The 19,031-nt window shown below is 39.2% G+C and overlaps 1 protein-coding gene across 6 annotated transcripts in view; it reads left to right on the forward strand.

The window, feature by feature from the left end:
* MGAT5 (alpha-1,6-mannosylglycoprotein 6-beta-N-acetylglucosaminyltransferase) overlaps positions 1–19,031 on the forward strand; it is a 112,014-nt gene that overhangs the window by 81,859 nt on the left and 11,124 nt on the right. For all 6 annotated transcript variants that reach the window (XM_036386573.2, XM_036386575.2, XM_036386577.2 and 3 more), the window contains 3 exons: positions 7,876–8,025; positions 15,540–15,686; positions 18,322–18,438. In XM_036386573.2, coding sequence (XP_036242466.1) covers positions 7,876–8,025; positions 15,540–15,686; positions 18,322–18,438 — 414 coding nt within the window. The remainder of the gene's footprint in view (positions 1–7,875; positions 8,026–15,539; positions 15,687–18,321; positions 18,439–19,031) is intronic.

A 19,031-nucleotide genomic window follows, 5' to 3' on the forward strand; every position in this document is an offset into this window, starting at 1 on the left:
TTCTTGTGATCAAGAGAAAGCCTGAACTAATCTTGTGTCTGTGTAATTTGCTTATTTCATGTTTCTTTCATTTTCCCTGTTCAGTGCTCTTTTCATCTGCCACCACTGCTTGTATGGAACCAGACTAATCTATTTATCCTGCTCCTGTTCTTTCTACTCAACATGGCCAATTAATGAGAGGTGTAATCTGCACAGAGTACATGTGTCACTGCTGGGGCTGATCAGTCATTAGAGGAGCACAGTGGGAAGGGGAGAGCGTTCCTGTCCCCAGACTTTGGTGCTTTTGGGGAATAGCAGTGACAAATCAATTGTTTAATTTAAACCAAGCAGGCTGAAGTGGGACTGCCATGTGCACAGGACCTCTTCTCCCTGGGGCTGTATAAACCACCATGGCTTTACATAGCCATGGATATGGGTTTTTTCTGTGCCTGAGCCCAGTGACATCCATCCCATCCCACAGTGGCCAAGTCTGGGTACACCTCCTGAGGTCAGGAAGGATGTGTGGTGCAGAGGGTGTAAGACAAATCTGCTTTATTTCCCTCTGATAACTAAATCTGCCCTAGGTGGGTTGAGGATAACAAACAGGAGGCCCTAAAGATTTTTTTGCCGCATTTCTAAAGGTTGTCTTTAGAGGTAAGCTATGAAGGGCAACGTTTACCAAGTTTTGGGAAAGTGTTTGTTGGGATAAAAGGTTTGGGGTTTTGTTTGGGATTTTTGGCAGTACTAAGGAGTAAAGAGAGTCCTATTGATGCCAAAGTGGGGGGAGGGAAAATGGAATTTATAAAATGTGCGTGAAACCCATAATGCTCTCCATTATCAAAATTTACTTTAATTACAGAACATTTCAGTTAAAAGAGAATGTTTGAAGCCTTTCATGTTGCCTTAGCTCTTGTTTCTAAGTCTTTTGTTTGTTCTTCTTCCTGTAACTTACTGTTATACTCTTCCACTAATTTGACCCTTTATCCTAGAGGAAAGAAAGTGTCAAGATTGATTTTGCAGTACTTGCTATTTCTTTTTTTTTTTTTTTTTTGTGGGTTGCTGTGAGAGAAGTCAGAAGGTTGCTTTTACCAGAAAATAGGCATCAGTGCATAACATAAGTATATGATGACTGCTTTAGTATTTCGTCTGTTTGAGTAAATATTGAAAATGTTTGTATATTTAGAGGTAAAATAATGTGGGAGTTTCTTACTAATGCTACTTGAAAAGCATTCTCCTTAAATATATACTGCCTGCACAGCAACTTTAGAAGAGCTGCATTGGAAATGGTTACCTTTAGCCTGTTCTCAATGGTAAAGCACATCACTGAAGCTGTTCACACTAATGTTCCCTTGTAGCTCCAGGGAACATGTGTTTAAATGTAATTTCCCCATCATATGCCCTCTTGCACAAAGCAGGAGGAAAGCCCCTTCCTTCTGGTTGGCTTTTGTACTTCATGTTTAGCATTGTATTTTGAATAAATATTTTATTTCAACTTTTAAACTAAAAGAAAAATAAGTAAAGGGACAGAAGTTCCTTCTCACCTTTTCTCCCACATGGTCAGTGCACTCACAGACTTTCTTGTGGTCATTCTGTTTTGTGTTCCTCCAAATGTGCAGCAGCACTGGGGCCTTATCAATTGGTCAAAAGTTACCCCAGAGCCTGGCACCAGGAGCACTGTCCTGCCTTATGCCACAAATCTAACAAATTGGAATGAGCCAGACACTTTAGCTCAGAAACATTTCTGAAATTCACCATTTTGTTCTGGAAGCAGTATGGATCAGAAACAAGTAAATCTAAACAAATGAGTGTGGTAAATAAGCATGCACTTTTAAAGGCTTACTCTTTAATATTTATTATGAAAATTAGAGTTTAATTTATTATGAATAAAGAAAAAACCCTACTTTTTCATGGATATTTACCTGCCAGTGATCACCTTCTCACTTTGCAGAACTCTTCAGCTGCAAAATGAATTACTGAGGTCTTACAGTACTGATTAACACAATCACCTACTCTTATTTGGTTAGCACAAAACCAACACAACCTTTTCTTCCTCTGGTCCCACTTCCTATTTTCATCTGTACCTCTTCACTTTTCCCCTTCAGCATTTACAGTGAACAAGGATGTCTCGTTGGTTCTGGAAATTTCCATTCCAAGGACAGGAAATTACTGCTTAGGTGTTGGTGTGCATTGCATAACAATGAAATTGTCAAATCTTGGGAAAACCTCGGTGTTTAAAAATCCCCAAACCTTCATGGATGAAAAAGATGAGGATAGGGAAGTGGATAAGGTTCTTAAAGCTCTGCCAGAAATCCTAAACCTTTACTGAGATGTTTTATTCATTCTTTGGGCAGAATTTATATATGTGCCAATATATTTTTTATTCAGAGATATATGGTGCCTAAAAAAGAAGCTATAAATGGACATTCAGGAAGAGCAAGAGCCTGGCAAAGTTATATAATACTTCCCTTGCAAATTCTCTCTCTTTCCAGCTCTGCTAATTCAGAGTATTTCCTGAATCTGTTTCTCTGTTGATAAACTGTCTGCTCACACATTGTTGAGATCTCAGTAAGAGGTGATTTCAAAATGTTTGTTTGATCAGGCACCTATGCAAACTTTGTTTTGCCTCTGCAGCTTTCTCTGTCATGGATTCCGTCAAATCTCTGACCTGTTGCAGGAGAAATAGTTAACTCATGCATTTTTCTAAACCTGTCCCCTATGAGCTTTGTTTGGATTTCTTTGTATAGGACATTTTGAATAGTCAGTCACTATTCACATTCTTTATGCCAACTATGGATTTGTAAACCTCCTTCATATTCTGACAAGTTGCCTTTTTCAAATTAAATTGTTAAAGAATTTCTTGCAGTTTTCTATGTATAACAGTGGAAATGTCCTGTGTCTTGGATCCTTCTTACCCCTCTCAGAACACTGTCCAGTGAGAAAATGGACCAGAACTGCAGTGGTGTGTGAGGAGGGAGAGAGAATAATTCAATAGTATTCTCTTTATTTCTTAATTTCTTTCCAAAAAAATCCCATCATTTACTTCATTGATGAGTGGACTGACTGCTACTGAACAATGGACTGGTTTTTTCATGGGCCATAATCATGTGTTAGTATAATGCAAAGTCTTCATTCTTGAGTGACACTGGTTAGCTCAGGGGTTTCTTTCCACATTTGAAGTGAGGACTGGTTTTCAATATTCTGTCATTTTAGTTAAATTACCAAACAGGTTTTATTTCTGTGAGAAGTCTATGCAGCAGTAGGGGAAGATGTTGGAAAATACTTGCAACTTGAGCACATAATGTACGATCCCCATATTCATGGTTAATGCTTAGTTTTGTACCATACAGTGCTTAGTACAAATGCCTGAGATTAATGTGGCCTTGTGTTAACTCCCTGTGTCTGAGATTAATAAGTCTTGTGCCAGCTAATGCCTCCTTGTTTACTTGTATTAGTGATTAATATGTACGGGCTGATATCTTAGTTTTGAGAACAAGGATTGTGTGTTTGAGAAAAGAAGGATAAGAGAAGTACATTATGACTTGATGACATATTTCAGATACTGTCAAGGAGGAAAAATTCATCAAAAGAGCAGAACCATACCCAGACAAGTCCATGGCAATAATTAGCACATGTGCATGTATTCAGAAAATATGATGAATATGCATTAATTTCAGTAATATAATCTGGTCTCTTAAATTATTGAGCGTGCATGCTTTGGGAGAGTTCCCCATGCATCCAGTGCTGCAAATAAAGTAATGTCAGCTTTCTGACCTGACTAATTGATTGGAGAGTTTATTTCCTGGGTTTTGGAGACAGTTGAATTTATCAGATGGTCTCTTTTCTAGTCTCTCTGTCCCTTAGATTACTGAAGGGGCTTTTTCAAAAGTTAAAACCCCAGGTGTGCAAAATTATGATGTTTTTATCCAACATTTTAAAGTTAGTTTGGATTTTGTTAGTGTGAATAATGACAGCATATTTTTGTCATTTCTCTGTTCTCTTTCACATGATGACTGTTCATTCATAAGAGTGATTACCAATCTCTCCCCAAGAGATTCAATTCCTTTAAGAACTTCAAAGAATTCCTACAAGCTGTTTGGCTTCTTTAGAAAATGCTACCAGTTTGGTGAGAGAGTATTTCCTTGGACAGGAAGAATTGTAATTATAATTTTGAGGGGTTTATGTGGTTGCATAGTTAACTCTTTATTTAAATTTCAGATTACTTGGTCAGTGTAGAATTCATATTTACTAGTCATGAATCATTGAATCTTCTCCACTTCCATTTATGAATTCGGGCCAAATTGAGATTTATAAATTTGAAAGTTTCATCTTTGACTTTGAGGAGACTTAATCTACTCTTTGTGATTTACCTCTGCAAAACACTGTGTGCATTTGAATCTCTTAATATTCCCCAGCCTTTGTGCACTCTTCTAGCTCCCTGGTAGACAGGATTTTCATTATTCAGGCATGTCTTGAGAAGTCTTTGAGAGGGTGACAGTTCTCGAGCAGAGATTATGTTTGTGTCACAATCTTGATTGTCATACATTGCATGTACACTGCATTTTGGCTTACTTTGGACTTGACACTTCTACAGATAAGCACTCAGATGATGGGACTTCTCTACAGCATGCATTTAGGATATACACAAAGATGAATCCCAGTACTTGTTTTTCTGAATTAAATTTGTCAAGCTTTATAAAACCATTGCCTTCTGAATTTTTCAATGCAAGGAAGTGAGGCTGGATACATGGGCTGTTTTACATATGTTTTGCAGTCTGAACTTTCAAGCCATAAAGTAGTTCAGGACTCTGAATCAAGCTCTTCTGTAATGCAGTTGGCCTCTAGTGATCCTTAGTTTCATTCAGTGCTGAATTTTTGGTCTTCTGTGAGGGCACCCAAATGGTCCAAAATTGCGAAATGCTGTCATTACCTTGGACTGGCAAACTGTTGGTTAAGCAGAGTTGTTAATTACCACCAGGTATTACACTGAGAAAACTAAAAGCAGAGTTTAGTTCTCGATGAACTGTGTTTCCACCACATATTTTTATAGCTTTTATATTTAAATTATTCACCCACCAAACTTAAAATTTTACCTCTTCATACTGTGTCTTCTTGTCAACATTGTCCTGGGGAAAGACTTATCAAACAGTTGTCACTTGATTTCTTTGATGAGAAAGGCCTTATCATGATGCTTTTAAAAGTAGGTGGAAATGATTGATGAGCAGTAATAGCAGTTCTGCAGTCAGTGATCAACAAGAAGTACTTTTCTGAATGGCATGTTTATTTTAGCTGCTGAAAAATTGTTTCAGAAAAGGTTTGTGTAGCTGTTACTCACTGTTACATTTCCATTTTGATTCTGAGGAGAAATGATTTGCCTTTTTTAAAATGTGATTATCTTCATCCTCTGAGTCTGGGTTTGCAGTGTGGACAGCAGGGTGAGCAGTGCAGGCTGACACAAAATGCAGACAATGTCAGGTTGGCATTAGTCCCCAGCAGCTCATGGTCTTGTCTCTTTGAATCCATCTTGGAGAAAGTAAAGTTCAAGTGGTTTAAGATAAAAGAATAATTATATCTGCTGCCAGGTGAGCAAATCAGGAAACAGATAAATAGTTGAAGGAATGTCAGTATTTTGTTTTCAGTCACATTTCTTTATTTACATGTAGCCTTTCTATTTATAAATGCTCTTTTTGCACTCTCTCATTTTCTAATTCACTCTTATTAATGTCTAGAATTTGATTGTGTCCTGATCATTTTTCTGAGGTGGCTTCCTAGAATATATGCTTTTATGATCCAAAATAGCCTTTGTCTGCAGGGAATGTGAAAATTCAGGATTACTTAATTGCAAAAGGAGACAAATGTTGGTGAGCTTTAGGTAAAGTATAAGATGCTAATAGTACTTTTATGGTACTTTGTAGATGATTTTGAAAGCAGTTGGTTTTGACTCCAAGTAAGGAAATAAAAGAGTGAGATTTTGGTTGGATAAATTATCCATTCATTTGGATAATAAATGCTTTATTTGTGGTTTTAGACTCTGAATTGGGAAAGAAGTCAGTTATATGCCTAAGTACTATTCCCAGTTAAGGCTGTGCATGGTTAATGTCATTTTACAATAGCTAAGCATTCTGTAAAAGGTTTGTAACATTGTCATTGCAATCTTGAAAAGAAGTGCAATTTTAGGTAATCTTGGTTTTTGTTCTTTCTAGCTGCTTTTTGCTCAGTTGTTTGGGTTTTTTTGAGTTAGAGTGCATTTGTGTCACCAGGGTTTGTGTCATGAGCCAGTAAAATCTGAGGCAAGTGCCTTGGTGTTGCTACAGGTGGATATGTCAGTAGCACCTGCTGCTTCCTTGCCTTCTCTTCCATTCAGAACCCTGAGCACTCCAAAGTTCTGGAAGTATTAAAAGCCAGGTAGGCAGGAATAAGGTATCCTCTGGAAATGAGACCAGGCCACTCCTTTTATATTTCTCATGCTCATTTCCAAAGAAAAATTTCTAAGTGGATTTTCTCTTGACAAAGTGTATGAGTATCTCACAGTTTCTAATTATGGTATTTTAGCAATTATGTCAGGAATATCTCTTACAGAGTAATTCAAATTTGAAGCAAAAAATAGAGTGAGCTTTTAGGTTTTTTTGAATAATTTGTGTTAATTAATAACAAGAGCAGCCACATTGAAGAAGAAAGCATCTTTGTCTTTATCTGTTGGCTGTTTTATGTAACACTTAGCCCAGGACAGTGTCTGGCTGGTGCAGCCTTGGCAGAGCTGCCAAAGGGGCATTTGGAGATGGCTCAGCCCATCCTGCCCAGCACAAGCAGGGTGAAAGGAGAAACCATTGTTACACCCATGAAACACACTCTGCAGCAATGAATCCAGCAAGGAAGCTGGAAGAGGTAGCACTCATCCACCTGGGTGTGACACCTGCTCCTCCAGGGCTGGAAAAGACAGGATTTTCACCAGTCTACTTGTCCTTTGAGTGAACTTCAGTAAAATTGTTGGCCAGCTTTCACACAGGGCTGTGCAGGAACCGTGCACAGAATTTACACGACAAAAATAGTGAGTGAAAGTAGAATTGGTAAAAACTTGCTTGCTGCCAAGAAGTAGAGCAACTTGTTGCCTGATTTTAGAGCTATTACTAAGACTATGTGCAAATATTGAGGGAAAGTCTTCTGATCTGTGTTGCAGACTGCATGTAAATACAGACTTCAGCTAATTGCCTTGGAATGCCAGTAGTCTTTAAAACTTAAAAAAACATATGGCATTGAAAATTAAAATAATTCTTGTGTGCAAACTAGGATGGTGTACTATTTTTTCTTAATTTTTTTAAAATGCAACATGAAAGCCGTTGCTCTTCTCTGGGTCTTTTCCAAAATGCCTTTAAAGCTTCAGGTAGGCAGAACATTTGTAGGTCTCTCATGGAACTCAGACACTGGGTATTTAAATAAAGGGGTGTGTTCAGTATTCAGTTGGCAAGACTGCATCTTACTAAGGTGACATTCACCCTTTTCTTCACAAAGAAGAGAATTATTTTGCATCTTTGACCAAAACAGTGAAAATTTGATATTTCAAAATGGGTTTTTAGTATTTTTAGGCCAAGTATCTTTCCAGCATGCTGAGATTACAGCTGTCTGATGGCATCCTGGGTTTTGTCCAATTAGAAATTAAGAGAACCTTGGTATTAATTTCTTTATACCTCGACTACAAGTGAAAAAGCTGCAGTTTTTTTCCAGTTTAGTAGAAAACCAAACTAATAATGTAATGAAAGGTCAAACATTACAGAAATCAAATAGGAATGAGTGAACTTCTTTCCCTGGCTTTTGTGATACAGGAGATAAAAAAACAGCTCTGATTAAATATTGCCACTTCAAATTCATAACAATGAAAATATTTTTTCCTTGCCCTTACAGGATAAGAAGGCTTACCTGGATGTCATCCACACCTATATGGAGGTCCATGGAACTGTTCATGGGACGAGCACCATGTACATTCCTGGCTATGTAAAGAACCATGGAATACTCAGCGGGCGGGATTTGCAGTTTCTGCTGAGAGAAACCAAAGTAAGTTTGTCAAGCAGGAGTGGTGGCAAAAAATATCTCCAAGTAGAGGGTGTCTGAAGTGCATGCATTTCACCTCCTATGAATAAGCTCCTAATTTAAAAGCACTGGAAAAAAATTATCATGTGTAAAGGAGCTTAAGTTGTGTTCTGTGTGCCAAGAATACATTTTTCATCATGTCTCTGTTTGGTAGATTGACAGCTCATATTAGAAAATTGGGATGACAAGCTACAGTCCCATTTAACAACCAGCTTGAGAAACAGGGATAAATGCATTTTTCATTTTCTTGAATGTGATATTCAGCTCAAGGAGATTATCAGCTGAGACTGTGCTGTGTTTGACATGCCTGAGGTCAAGGTTAGGTAACAGCCAAAAGCTGCACAGCTTGCTGTGCCCTGCCAGTGACTCTAACCCAGAGCAACCCTGCTCTCTCAGGGAGAAAAGCAGAGCTGCAGCACTTCATTTGCCATTCATGTCCTTCCTCTGCCTCAGCTGGGCACAGAGAGGGAGCACAGGAGCGTGGCTTCTTGTGATGTGCTTTGCCTGTGCCTCCAGAGTCAAGGGAACTCAAGCTGAGGGACAGGATCTACATGGAAATAAATTTTGTCCCCACGTTTTGTCAGGATTCTCTGCTCTTCCCAGAATCTTTGTGGCTCTTTGCAGCATTTAAACACTTCAGTAGATTACATTTAAATAGAATGTTTAAGTTGGTGAAAGAAGGGAGTTGCATGTTTAAAATTAGCAAAATCTGTGGAAGTGCACCACTGTTGATATTTTCTTGCTGTGCACTTTCACAGAAAAATCTCTTAAAAAAAAAAAAGAAAAGAAAAAAGCAAGCACCTCTAGGCTTCCCACACAACTGCAGAGGTCTCCTTTTTGAAGTACTTGGGAAAATGATGGTAATTTGACATCTCTGTGTGACAGCTGTTGGTAAATTCTGAGTTTTTAAGTGCAACCACTGTGTGTATGTGCTTGATGCATGCAGATACACATAATGTTGCATATTAAAAAGCCAACATTTGCTTTCGTCATAGATAATCTGAGATTACACAGCTTTTGCCTGTGTGGAGTATGAAATCCCTGTGTTAATCATAATGTGGGAAGAATATTGACCTTGTAATAACCCCCAAGCATGAACAGTGACTACCTCCTAAGAAAACATGTGTTCTATTCACTGAAATAGTAAAATAAGCAAATGGACTTCCTGTAGAATTACTGAACTCCCTATAAAAGTGCCAGTTCATATAATAATGTTTAACTAAGCCTTCCTCTAATTTTTTATCAGCCATCTTGCATGTATCACATTAAAAACCTTGATTTTCAGTATTAACTAAATGTCTTATCTAGTTGTTATTGGTTATATTTGCTGTGCTCTAAGATGCAATGTAAAGACACATTCAATTTAGGACAAATTCAAGTTGATACCTATGTGTTACAGTTTAGTTGTATTGATTTTGTGACACAAGAGGAGCAGACTACTTCCACTCACATTTTGAGCAGTAATTGCAGCTTCAGATAGAAGAGACTGTGTTGGGATTATGAAGTGCTCCTGACATAGTAAATTGCTTATTTTTCACCAAAAGTATCTGGTGAAAATCATGGATCTGTGCTGTGCTGTTGTCAGAGTCCTAGAGCATTTTAGATTTTAATGATTTTTATTCTGTTATTGTGCATTGGTTATGGTTGGTTTTTTCCTTTATAACATTGGGGAAAATAATTTTTAGAATTTGCTGCATTTCCTAGTGGATGGCACTGAGAAAATCATTGATATGTTTCAGAACCCTGTATCAGGAAGTCAGCATTTTAAAAATTACATTTGCAAGCAGTATTTTTATATGGCTTTTCTGAACTTTTGTTAGCAGGTTTGCAAATGACAAATGCTGTTTTCCTTTTAAAGAAATTATTTATTTATGATACAGCCAGGCTAACAAAACTTTGCCCTGATGATAAGCTGTTAATAGTCCATCTGCTTCTCCTAATACATAAGCATTGTCATGGAAATGAGAGTGCAATGTATTTCTGATTTTGCAATGAAATGAAATTAAATATGGCTTATTGCATCATGCATTTTGCTTATTATTCCTGTCTAATACAGTTTCAATGTATCTAATTGAACAGAAAAAAACAGCAGCATGCTGGGATTGAAAGTGGAAACTGAGATCTCCCATCTCATTTTTTTGGACACTTCAGGTGGAGGGGGATTGGGGTGGGTGGGTTTTTGTTTTGTTTTGGTTTTTTTGCTGGCTGATGCTTTGTATCTCATAGGTACTCTGGCTGTTCTGCCTCAGCATATGGTTACCTGTCAGTGTTGATCAACAGACACACTTGCTCCAAGTCTTCTTGCTGCCTGAATATTCACAGTTCCAGATTTTGATACCCTTTAAGAGGCAATGCTTGAACACAGCTTAGTACAAAACACTGCTCACCTGTCACCAGTGGCCATCTGCTGCCTATGTGGGTCAATATAAAGCTGGATCATGAATTGCTAAAATAAGTGCAGGTTTCTCACAAAAATCAAGGTGACTTGAACAGGAGCTTTGTGCCTGGAGGAACCCCATGTGTGTGCGTGTGCACATGCATGCCGTGAAGTTCAAGGACACTTTTTAGTCATAATCACTTGATTCACCAGGCAGCATGGTCAGAGTCCCCTGATTAATTTAGTTATGGGGTTTTGTCACCAGACTGTGCCTGTGCTGCAGGTGTGTGAATAATCAGGGCCATAACTTTGGGCTGGGTGCAATACTCGTCTGGAGCATCATGGGGAGACAGCAGCCTTTGTCCTTAAACTTGCAGAAACCTTCAAATGTGTTGAGACCATGGGTTTGTCATTGGTTGTGATTTCAGCACTGTGTTAGCAGGTTTTTGTTAGGTCAGCTGACAAATGTTCTGGCTTTCAGAAAGGGAGAGCTAAATAATAATTTAACAAATCACATGGTTCAGCCTAGTCAGAAGTGCCAGCTTATGCTGCACTGCTTCACTTTGTCCTTAGACAGCAAAATACCAGTAGGTGAGGGCGCAGTCCTGTGATTCTTAATCAGAGCTTTGCATTCCCAAAATGTCTTTGGTCCCTCCAGTAGATGGTAGGACACAGTTATTCTGGGCACTGTGCAGCTGCCATCTCCTTCTGTGTGTGCTGTAAAGCAGCACATTTCAGAGGGAGGGAGCTCTGCAGGCAGGAGGGGCTGTTTGAGATTCATCATGGCTGCTTCAGCTGTGTGGAGCATGACAAAAACGAGCCATGTCTGCAGCTCCTAATGAGAAGATGTGAAGCCATTCATCACGCTGGAGGAGAATGGGGTAGGCGAGCTGGCAGCCTTCCTGCCAACTCCCAGGGCTGCCTGCCAAGTGGGCAGCTGGAGGAGTTGGACCAGGCTCTCTTGGAGGAACCAGTGTTGAATTCTTGAGAAGTATTTCTCCTTTTGAGAAAGTTTCAGATGCAACTTTTTCCTTCAAGTCACTGTGAATTTTTCAGAGAGTTCAAATTCTTTTCCTAAGCGGGTTTTGCGATTTCTGTATGATTAATAAAAGTAGGAGCAACAGCCTTATGCAGACACAGGCAAACAAACTTTTTCATATTGCCTTTTATGAAGGAATATATATTTATACCTCATAAAATCAGCTGAAAAGATATTTACCTAGTGATTCTATTCTCAAGTTTTTTGAATCACAAAAGGATTGACTTTTGCAGAAAGTATTTTGTATTGATGAGAAGAATATAGCAAGATAGTTAACCTTTGCTATGCTCCTCTTTCTGGAGTTTAGAAGAGAATATAGAAGTTGAATAAGGAGGCATATTAAAGTGGTGATAAACCTACAACCTGACAGAATAAATTGAATAAAGTGCAGTAATGCTAGAAAAGGGAGAGGAGAAGATAAATACTCCTCTGCGTGAAACTAGAGCATTTGCTCTCTGGAATATGAAATTTTTTCTTAACTATTCAGCTAGTCATAATTACAGTCAGGGAAGTAAAGCATTCACTCCTTATTTTATACTGTCTGGCTATAATTTAGGAGGACTGTTTACTTACTTATATTAATAGTAGTCTGATGTGGTGCTGTAAACTCCACCAAAAAAAAACCAACAAAAAAAACATACTGCTTTTCATGAGAGGGGTTGTGAGTCACTTTTTGTGTCAGAGATGTCTCAACTACTGCACTGTGAGAGAGCCCCTTACATTACAGCAAGAAGAGTGGTTGGTGTGATGCTGGGTGGCCAGCTCAAAAATCTGACATTCCAAACCAGAGGTTCAGTTCATTACAAAGGTGGAGAAGGTTCCTGAGGAGCCTTTGTTATGAAAACCAAACTATTAAGGGTTTCAACTTTACTCAAGTTGAGCCAGTGATGTTGCAGACACAAATCTCTTCTCTGCTCCATGCAGACCTAGAGGCACAGACACACTGGGGCAGCAGACCTTGCTAAAAAGGAACAGGGTAAAAAGAAAACAACCCCACATTGCTGTTTCCATGATCAGTCTATTTCTGTTTTTCTTGGCAGTTATCTCTTTTAGATAGACTTTTACAGTGTGACTTCCTTCTGGCAATCACCACGTTCTGTGGGGTGTCAGCGTGCACAGCCAGCTGTGCCGTGTGCCCACTTAGAGCTGTCTAGGAAAAATAATGGCTTTTGCTTTCAGAAACATTGGAAAGGTGAGAAAAATGCTCAAAAACAGATTATGAATTTTTTCCAAGCACTAATCAACCAGTAAAGCATAAAGCCATCTCCTCTGCATAGCAGTTCTGCTGCAGCTAACAGAATGAGATCTGGACTCATATTTTTTAGCCAGGTGTTCCCACTGTGGTGTTACCAACACAGTCACATTTAGAGTTTTGCAATATGGATCTTCAGCCCTAGGGTGCAGGTGCCTTCCCATGTGGGCTGGGTTACCAGGCCTCCATCTGATGAGAAATTACCCCAAGAGCCATAGTCAGCACCTGCAAGTGTTGGAGGCAGCAGTGAACAGCCACATCACAAAATTAGGGGAGGCACAGCCTGGTGTAAATTTTCACTCTGGGGACAGAGTGTTTTCCCCATAGCCTCATCTGTATTGAGGATGATGTTTGCTGCACTGGTACCTGAAAATAGTTGACTGTTATGTCTGCTTTTTTCTTTTTTTCATTTCTTTTTCAGTTAGTGATTTGCAGTATTTGCTGCATACTCTTAGGAAGTACCTTGGCAGATTGTTTTAGCCTTTCTGGAAATAACAAACTGCATGTAATTCAAAGGATTAGCAAATGATAGCATTATGAGTTACAGAAAAGGCCTGTGTACTCTAATACTTGCTCTTTTAATCATAGTGAATGTGACTTTCTTGAGGCATGTAAGATATTTCTGTTTTGCTCTTTATACCAGACAAAAATGCTCACTCCCTAACCAAGGAAGGTTAATCATAGAGAGACTTGGGCTGAAAGGGACCTTAAAGATCATCTACTTCCACTCCCTGCCATGGGCAAGGACACTTTATAAGGGACAGCTTTCTGGAGAAGGGTCTGGACTGAGTTTGGGAATTTCAGCTGGTTTGATGATGATGTGCTGGAGGGTGATAGAAGGGCTGCAAGAAGGATTTGAGGGGCTGCAGGCAGCTGTGAGCCAGGCTGCAGGCTCAGGCCACCAGGCAGCACACACACACACACACACACCCTCTTCTAGGGATCAGACACATCCTTCTTCTTCCTTCAAAGGAACAGTGCTGCTTAGAGGTGAGGTTGGAAAATGGATGGGAAACAGGTGGTAAGCTATCTATTATAGATTAAGTGATGGCAGTGCTCTCAGTGCTGTCAAAACACAAACCCATGTTTCTTTTCCCATGGAGCTTCCTCCCAAATAAATGGACCAGTCAGACACAGAACTCAGCAGTGCACAGCAGCAGTTTATTAAAAAAGTGCAAAACTAAGCAAACAACCCAGCATTCCCTACATAACAGACAAACACAGGGACCATAGGAGGAATTAATACTTCAGATAGGTTTAATTGCTGGTTCTCTGCTGGTTTTCTGCCTGAACTAAGGAGTAGTGTAAATAAATAATATTTTATGTGCAGACTGCATGAAATGGTTTCATGTCCTTAATTCATTGTTTTCAACAGATTACCTTTTTGTGAATTCCCTCTTTTGAGATTATATGTAGCATGCATTTCTCTGACTGAAAGCTGGTTTATTTTTTGCCATATATAAAACCAGAATTTATATAATTTGTCTTTAGTAGAAATAGCTTCCAGATCTTTTTATTATCAGCCACTAGAGAGTTTCTGTAAGATTTAAATCTGTGAGAGAGTTGAGAAACTTTTTGCCACTTCTTTAACCTGAATATTGAGAACTGAAATTAGAATATTCGGCTCCATGCAGTACAAATTGCATGTCCCCAGCTATGCTGAGAAGTGTTAACTTGCTTTTCTAAAATGAGCCAACTCTGAATTTATACCGTTGTTGCCATGGGCTGGGGAGGATTGATGCTGCAATGCCTCTGCAGGGCTGACTACAGGTTTATGCATCAATGTTAGCATCAGCTCCTAGGAAGAGCCTCCAGCTGTGAATGTTCTGTTATTGGGATTCATTTCTGTGTTGCACAAGATTTAATGCAGAATAGTATGCCTTGACCTCCTTGAATATGTGTCCTGATTGCATGACTCTCATGAAGGTTGTGCTTTATTTTCCTGATAAAAGCAGTAGATATATATATATAGGTATATATACACATTGTTATGCAGCAGTACTGAGAAATTGCTGTTCCAACTCAGAGCTTGTAGTTCTCCCATTATACACAAACATTCAAATGAAGATGAAGAATCCTATATTTAATTCAGGAGGTTTCATTATGTTTGGGCAGGAAAGGGGGTCAAGATTTTTTTAGACAACTCAAAAAAAAAAACCATTTAATGTATTTTCACTGGAGCAGAGCAGTGCCTTTTCTAGAGCACCTGGAATCTCAGCTGGTGGAGGAAAAGCTTTGAGATGGATTTTTGCTCTGGCTTCCCTTGGAGGCGCTGAACCCTCTGTAGGTTGAACCCTCTGAAGCCCCTGCAGGCTCTCGCTGCCTCCGTCCAGTGTCGTGAGCTGCTGTTTGCTGCCACCTACCGTTTTAATTAGGAGTCTTAATTAGTGTCCCAGGAGCGTGTTGTGATGGCAAAGCCAGCGGCTTGGCTGGTTTGGGAATCAGGAAAACCCTGGTGCAGCTGTTCCTGGAGATTGCTGCTTTAGAGCCTGTAGGAAAGCCCCAGCAGCTCCACTTCAACACCAATCAAAACACCAATTTTTCCTCCTGCCCAAAAAAATCCCTAAAAAGGTCTGTTGTTGCCTCAGCTCCATGAAAAACCAGCTAGGCTTATTACAGCTGATGATTATCAAATGTCTTTTACAGGACATTCCATTACTGCTTGGGTGGGAGGTGGTGAGCTGCTGATTTTCTCCCATTTTCTTCAGGCTGGTACCTTTAGAATGTGGTTTTTTTGTTTCTTTTTCGCTAGCACTTAGCTTTTTTGGGAATAACAAAAATTAAAATACCCTTTGTTTTGTATTTTTCAGCTGTTTGTTGGTCTTGGATTTCCATATGAAGGTCCAGCTCCCTTGGAGGCTATTGCCAATGGATGTGCTTTCCTAAATTTAAGATTTAACCCGCCAAAAAGTAGCAAAAACACAGATTTTTTCAAAGGCAAACCTACACTCCGAGAGGTAAGCTCTATCAATATTGATAATTTTTTTATTGAAAATGCTTGTGGGTTTCCTTTTAGTAACAGAGTATAAGAGAAATTGCATTAACGTTCAAGGTTTATTGCCAGAGGCATGCAAATGCTTTTTTCTTTAGTCATTGATAGGAGTATCAGTTCTTATTTTTGTAGGAAAACTAAAATGGTGTTGTTAGCACACTTCAGTCTTCACCTCTAGGTTTGTTTTAGGTGCATTCTGCTACTTCTTATTGAGACATCATAAACTGAAGTTTCTTTTGGAAACCTGATGTTCTGCCCAGGAACAGATCTGTGGTTTTGATACATCATTTGAAAGTCGTTTTATTTTGTTGAAGAAACAGACATTGCAGTGTACTGTGCAGGAAGTAAATAGGTGTTTAAGCAAATTATGAAAAGGGTATTTGTGGGTGGTTATGTGTGTTTTGGGATTTTTTTTTTCTTCAGAAAAGACCTGTTCAGGCACCGTTGAGTTAAGGTATTAATGGTCACCCACCGTGGTTGTGGTTAAATGCTGAAGACTTTTGCAGAACTGACTCTTGAGGAAAACAGGAAAACCAAACTCCAAGCTTTTGGAACAGTCAGTGTGTTTAGGCTCTAGTGAGAGAAGACTGAAACTAAATAAACTAACCCCTCATCCTGGCACTGACTTTGGAACATTTTCATTTATTCAGTGTAGGTAAAATTCAGCCTAGACTTGTAAACATTTAATAGTCACAGAGCCATTTCTGACATCAGCTCTCATGTCTGTGGCCATGGCTTGCTCATAGGTGTATGTACATATATTCTTTATGTATTTACATCAAGGGAAAGCTCTCAGGTAACCTGCAGATGATTCAGGTTATGCTTGGGCCATTAAATTGTGTCCTGAGCAGCACCAGCTGGTTGATAAGCAGAAGACAGTTTCCCATTTTCAACCAGGAGCATAAAAAAAATTCTTTATAATTTTATGTTCCACAACTGTAATTGCCTTTCTTGTTATACACTGAATTCATGTCCTATACAAGCTGAAGCTTGCCCCTTCTCTCAGTCTGTGTTGCTAACAAAGGAGACAGCAATAAGGGAATAAAAACCTGTTTAAAATTTCTCCTTGACACCTTTCAAGACTTTTCCTCTGTGAGTCCCTCAGTTTTTGTGTCATTTCCAGTTGTTCTGTGCCCAAACACCATAACTGGTCAGGCTCAGTAAATAATCTGAACCCATCTAAGAGCTTTGTGGGAATTTCAAGGCTTGGAATGCCATGATAAATCCTGCTGGCATGTGTCAGCACTAACAGAAATGCTGTATACCTGACTTGTACAGAAAAATAATCCTTATTGGCTGCTCAAATCCAAAGTATATCACATATATATATCCATACATTGCTGCCTTCACATGGCCTGCTGACCTATTTTCTCTGACTGGTCTTCACAACTGCATTTAGATCCAATTGCCAGTAATCCAAGTGCTGGTTCTTTGGGATTAAAAAACCCTTAAATGCTTCTCTCCATTCTTCAAGTGCTAAAGAACAAAAGGAGCTTGTGTAGTTCTGTGACGTGATTATCCATACAAGAATTTGAAGTCTGCCTTTTTGGTTTTGTAAAGTAACCTTTGCAAGTTGCTATTCTCCACAAGCAAAATGCAATGGCTACTTTTAATTGTTTTTTTAATCATGAATGCAACAGTTTCTGGCAGAACAGAAGAAAAGATCAAGTACAGTGTATCTCCTAGTGCAGGAGAAGGTTCTTCCCCACAGACACTGCTTCCTGCTTCGGATCTTCTGCAATGTCTTTTTATCCTAACTACAGCATAAATTGGCAGCTGTATAAACACTGCCTATAAACAACCTATCCTGTGGGGTTTTTTGGTATTTATTGAAAATGCAGGTTTTTTTCTGAGGCTGGTGTGAACCACTTCTCTCTTCTGTAGCTTTTGCTCGCTTTTGTGTGTTCACGTGCATGTTCTCACTCCTGGGTGACCAGTCACAAAAAATACATATTGAGCTGTCCTGCTAGTTCTGAAAGCAACTCTGATACAGCTTTTCTTAGTTACCCTCTTGGGGATTCATTGATATTATTTTCTGACCAAGTGATGTGCAAAATATTGGCTATCACTCTTGGTGAGGTCATGTTACTCTTCTCTCAATCATGAGAGTCAGAATTAATCCCTAGCTTTTAAAATTATTCTTTCTTCACTGTTGCTCACAGAACTCTGGAAATGTTTGCCATTTGAAGGATGCAGGGTGAGGATGACATCTCTGGGAGCCAGCCATGCAGGTCTAAGCAGGACTTGTGGCAGTGAGAGGTTCTGAAGAAGGAGGGTGGCTCTGTGAATGAGCTGTGGGGAAGCAGGGCTGTGCTGCAAGTAATTGCAGTAAACATCAAGTCTTCTGTGATGTGGGTCTTGGTGAGGCTTGAAGCCATAAATTAGAGGTGCACATATCTGACTTGTGATCTGTGTTATCTGATTTTCAGTTTTCCAACTAAATTCACCCTCTAAATTTAAAGAGAAAAATCTGAAAAGTAACTCAGAAGGAATGAGGCTGAGTGTTGTGTTCTAACTGATTAATCCAAGTCTGATGAAGAGAGTGAGAGGCAAAGATATCTTTACACATTAATTTTTACCAATATAATTTCTTCTTTCAGTTGACCTCTCAGCATCCCTATGCTGAAGTTTACATTGGGAAACCCCATGTGTGGACTGTGGACATCAATGATCTCTCTGAGGTTGAGAGGGCTGTGAAATCCATTTTGAATCAAAAGGTGAGAAATGTGTCTTCAATTTGCTGTCAATTTGCACTTGAGTGTGGAGTGTGTACTGCACATACAGTGCTTCCTAATGTTAGTCTAATGAGTGCTGCATTTTGGTAGGATATTGAAGAAAAAATGGGTACTTCATATCTATGGTATTGAAATTCTCATGTTTTAGTACTGGATATTGCAGGTTCTTGAAAAAAATGAGTGAATTTGTATAGAAATGAGAATTTCAGATGTGAATTATACAGCAATCTGTGTTTTCTGTGCATTCAGTGAGGAAGTTTCATTGTTGATTCTTAGAGCATTGCAGGCTCTGCACTGCTCCACTCTGAGTTTGTAGCCTTGAGATTCCCAGAGAAGTGCTTGTGCACTGACAGTGAGGAATGGCAATGAGGGCACTTCAAGGGGGGAAGAGTATGAAGGAATTTTCAAAGGTACCACATTCTGTTTTGTCACTTCAGCTTCAAAACTGAAACTTAGTTAAAACAGGAGCTCTGGAATCCCAGAGGGTCTCAGACTAGCCTTACATCTGCCACTTTGCAGTGTACCCTGAGTTTCCATAAAGAGTCATGGAGCAATTATTACTGCCTTTAAAAAGG

The sequence above is a fragment of the Molothrus ater genome, chromosome 7 (assembly GCF_012460135.2).
Source record: "Molothrus ater isolate BHLD 08-10-18 breed brown headed cowbird chromosome 7, BPBGC_Mater_1.1, whole genome shotgun sequence".
NCBI classification, from domain to species: Eukaryota; Metazoa; Chordata; class Aves; order Passeriformes; family Icteridae; genus Molothrus; species Molothrus ater.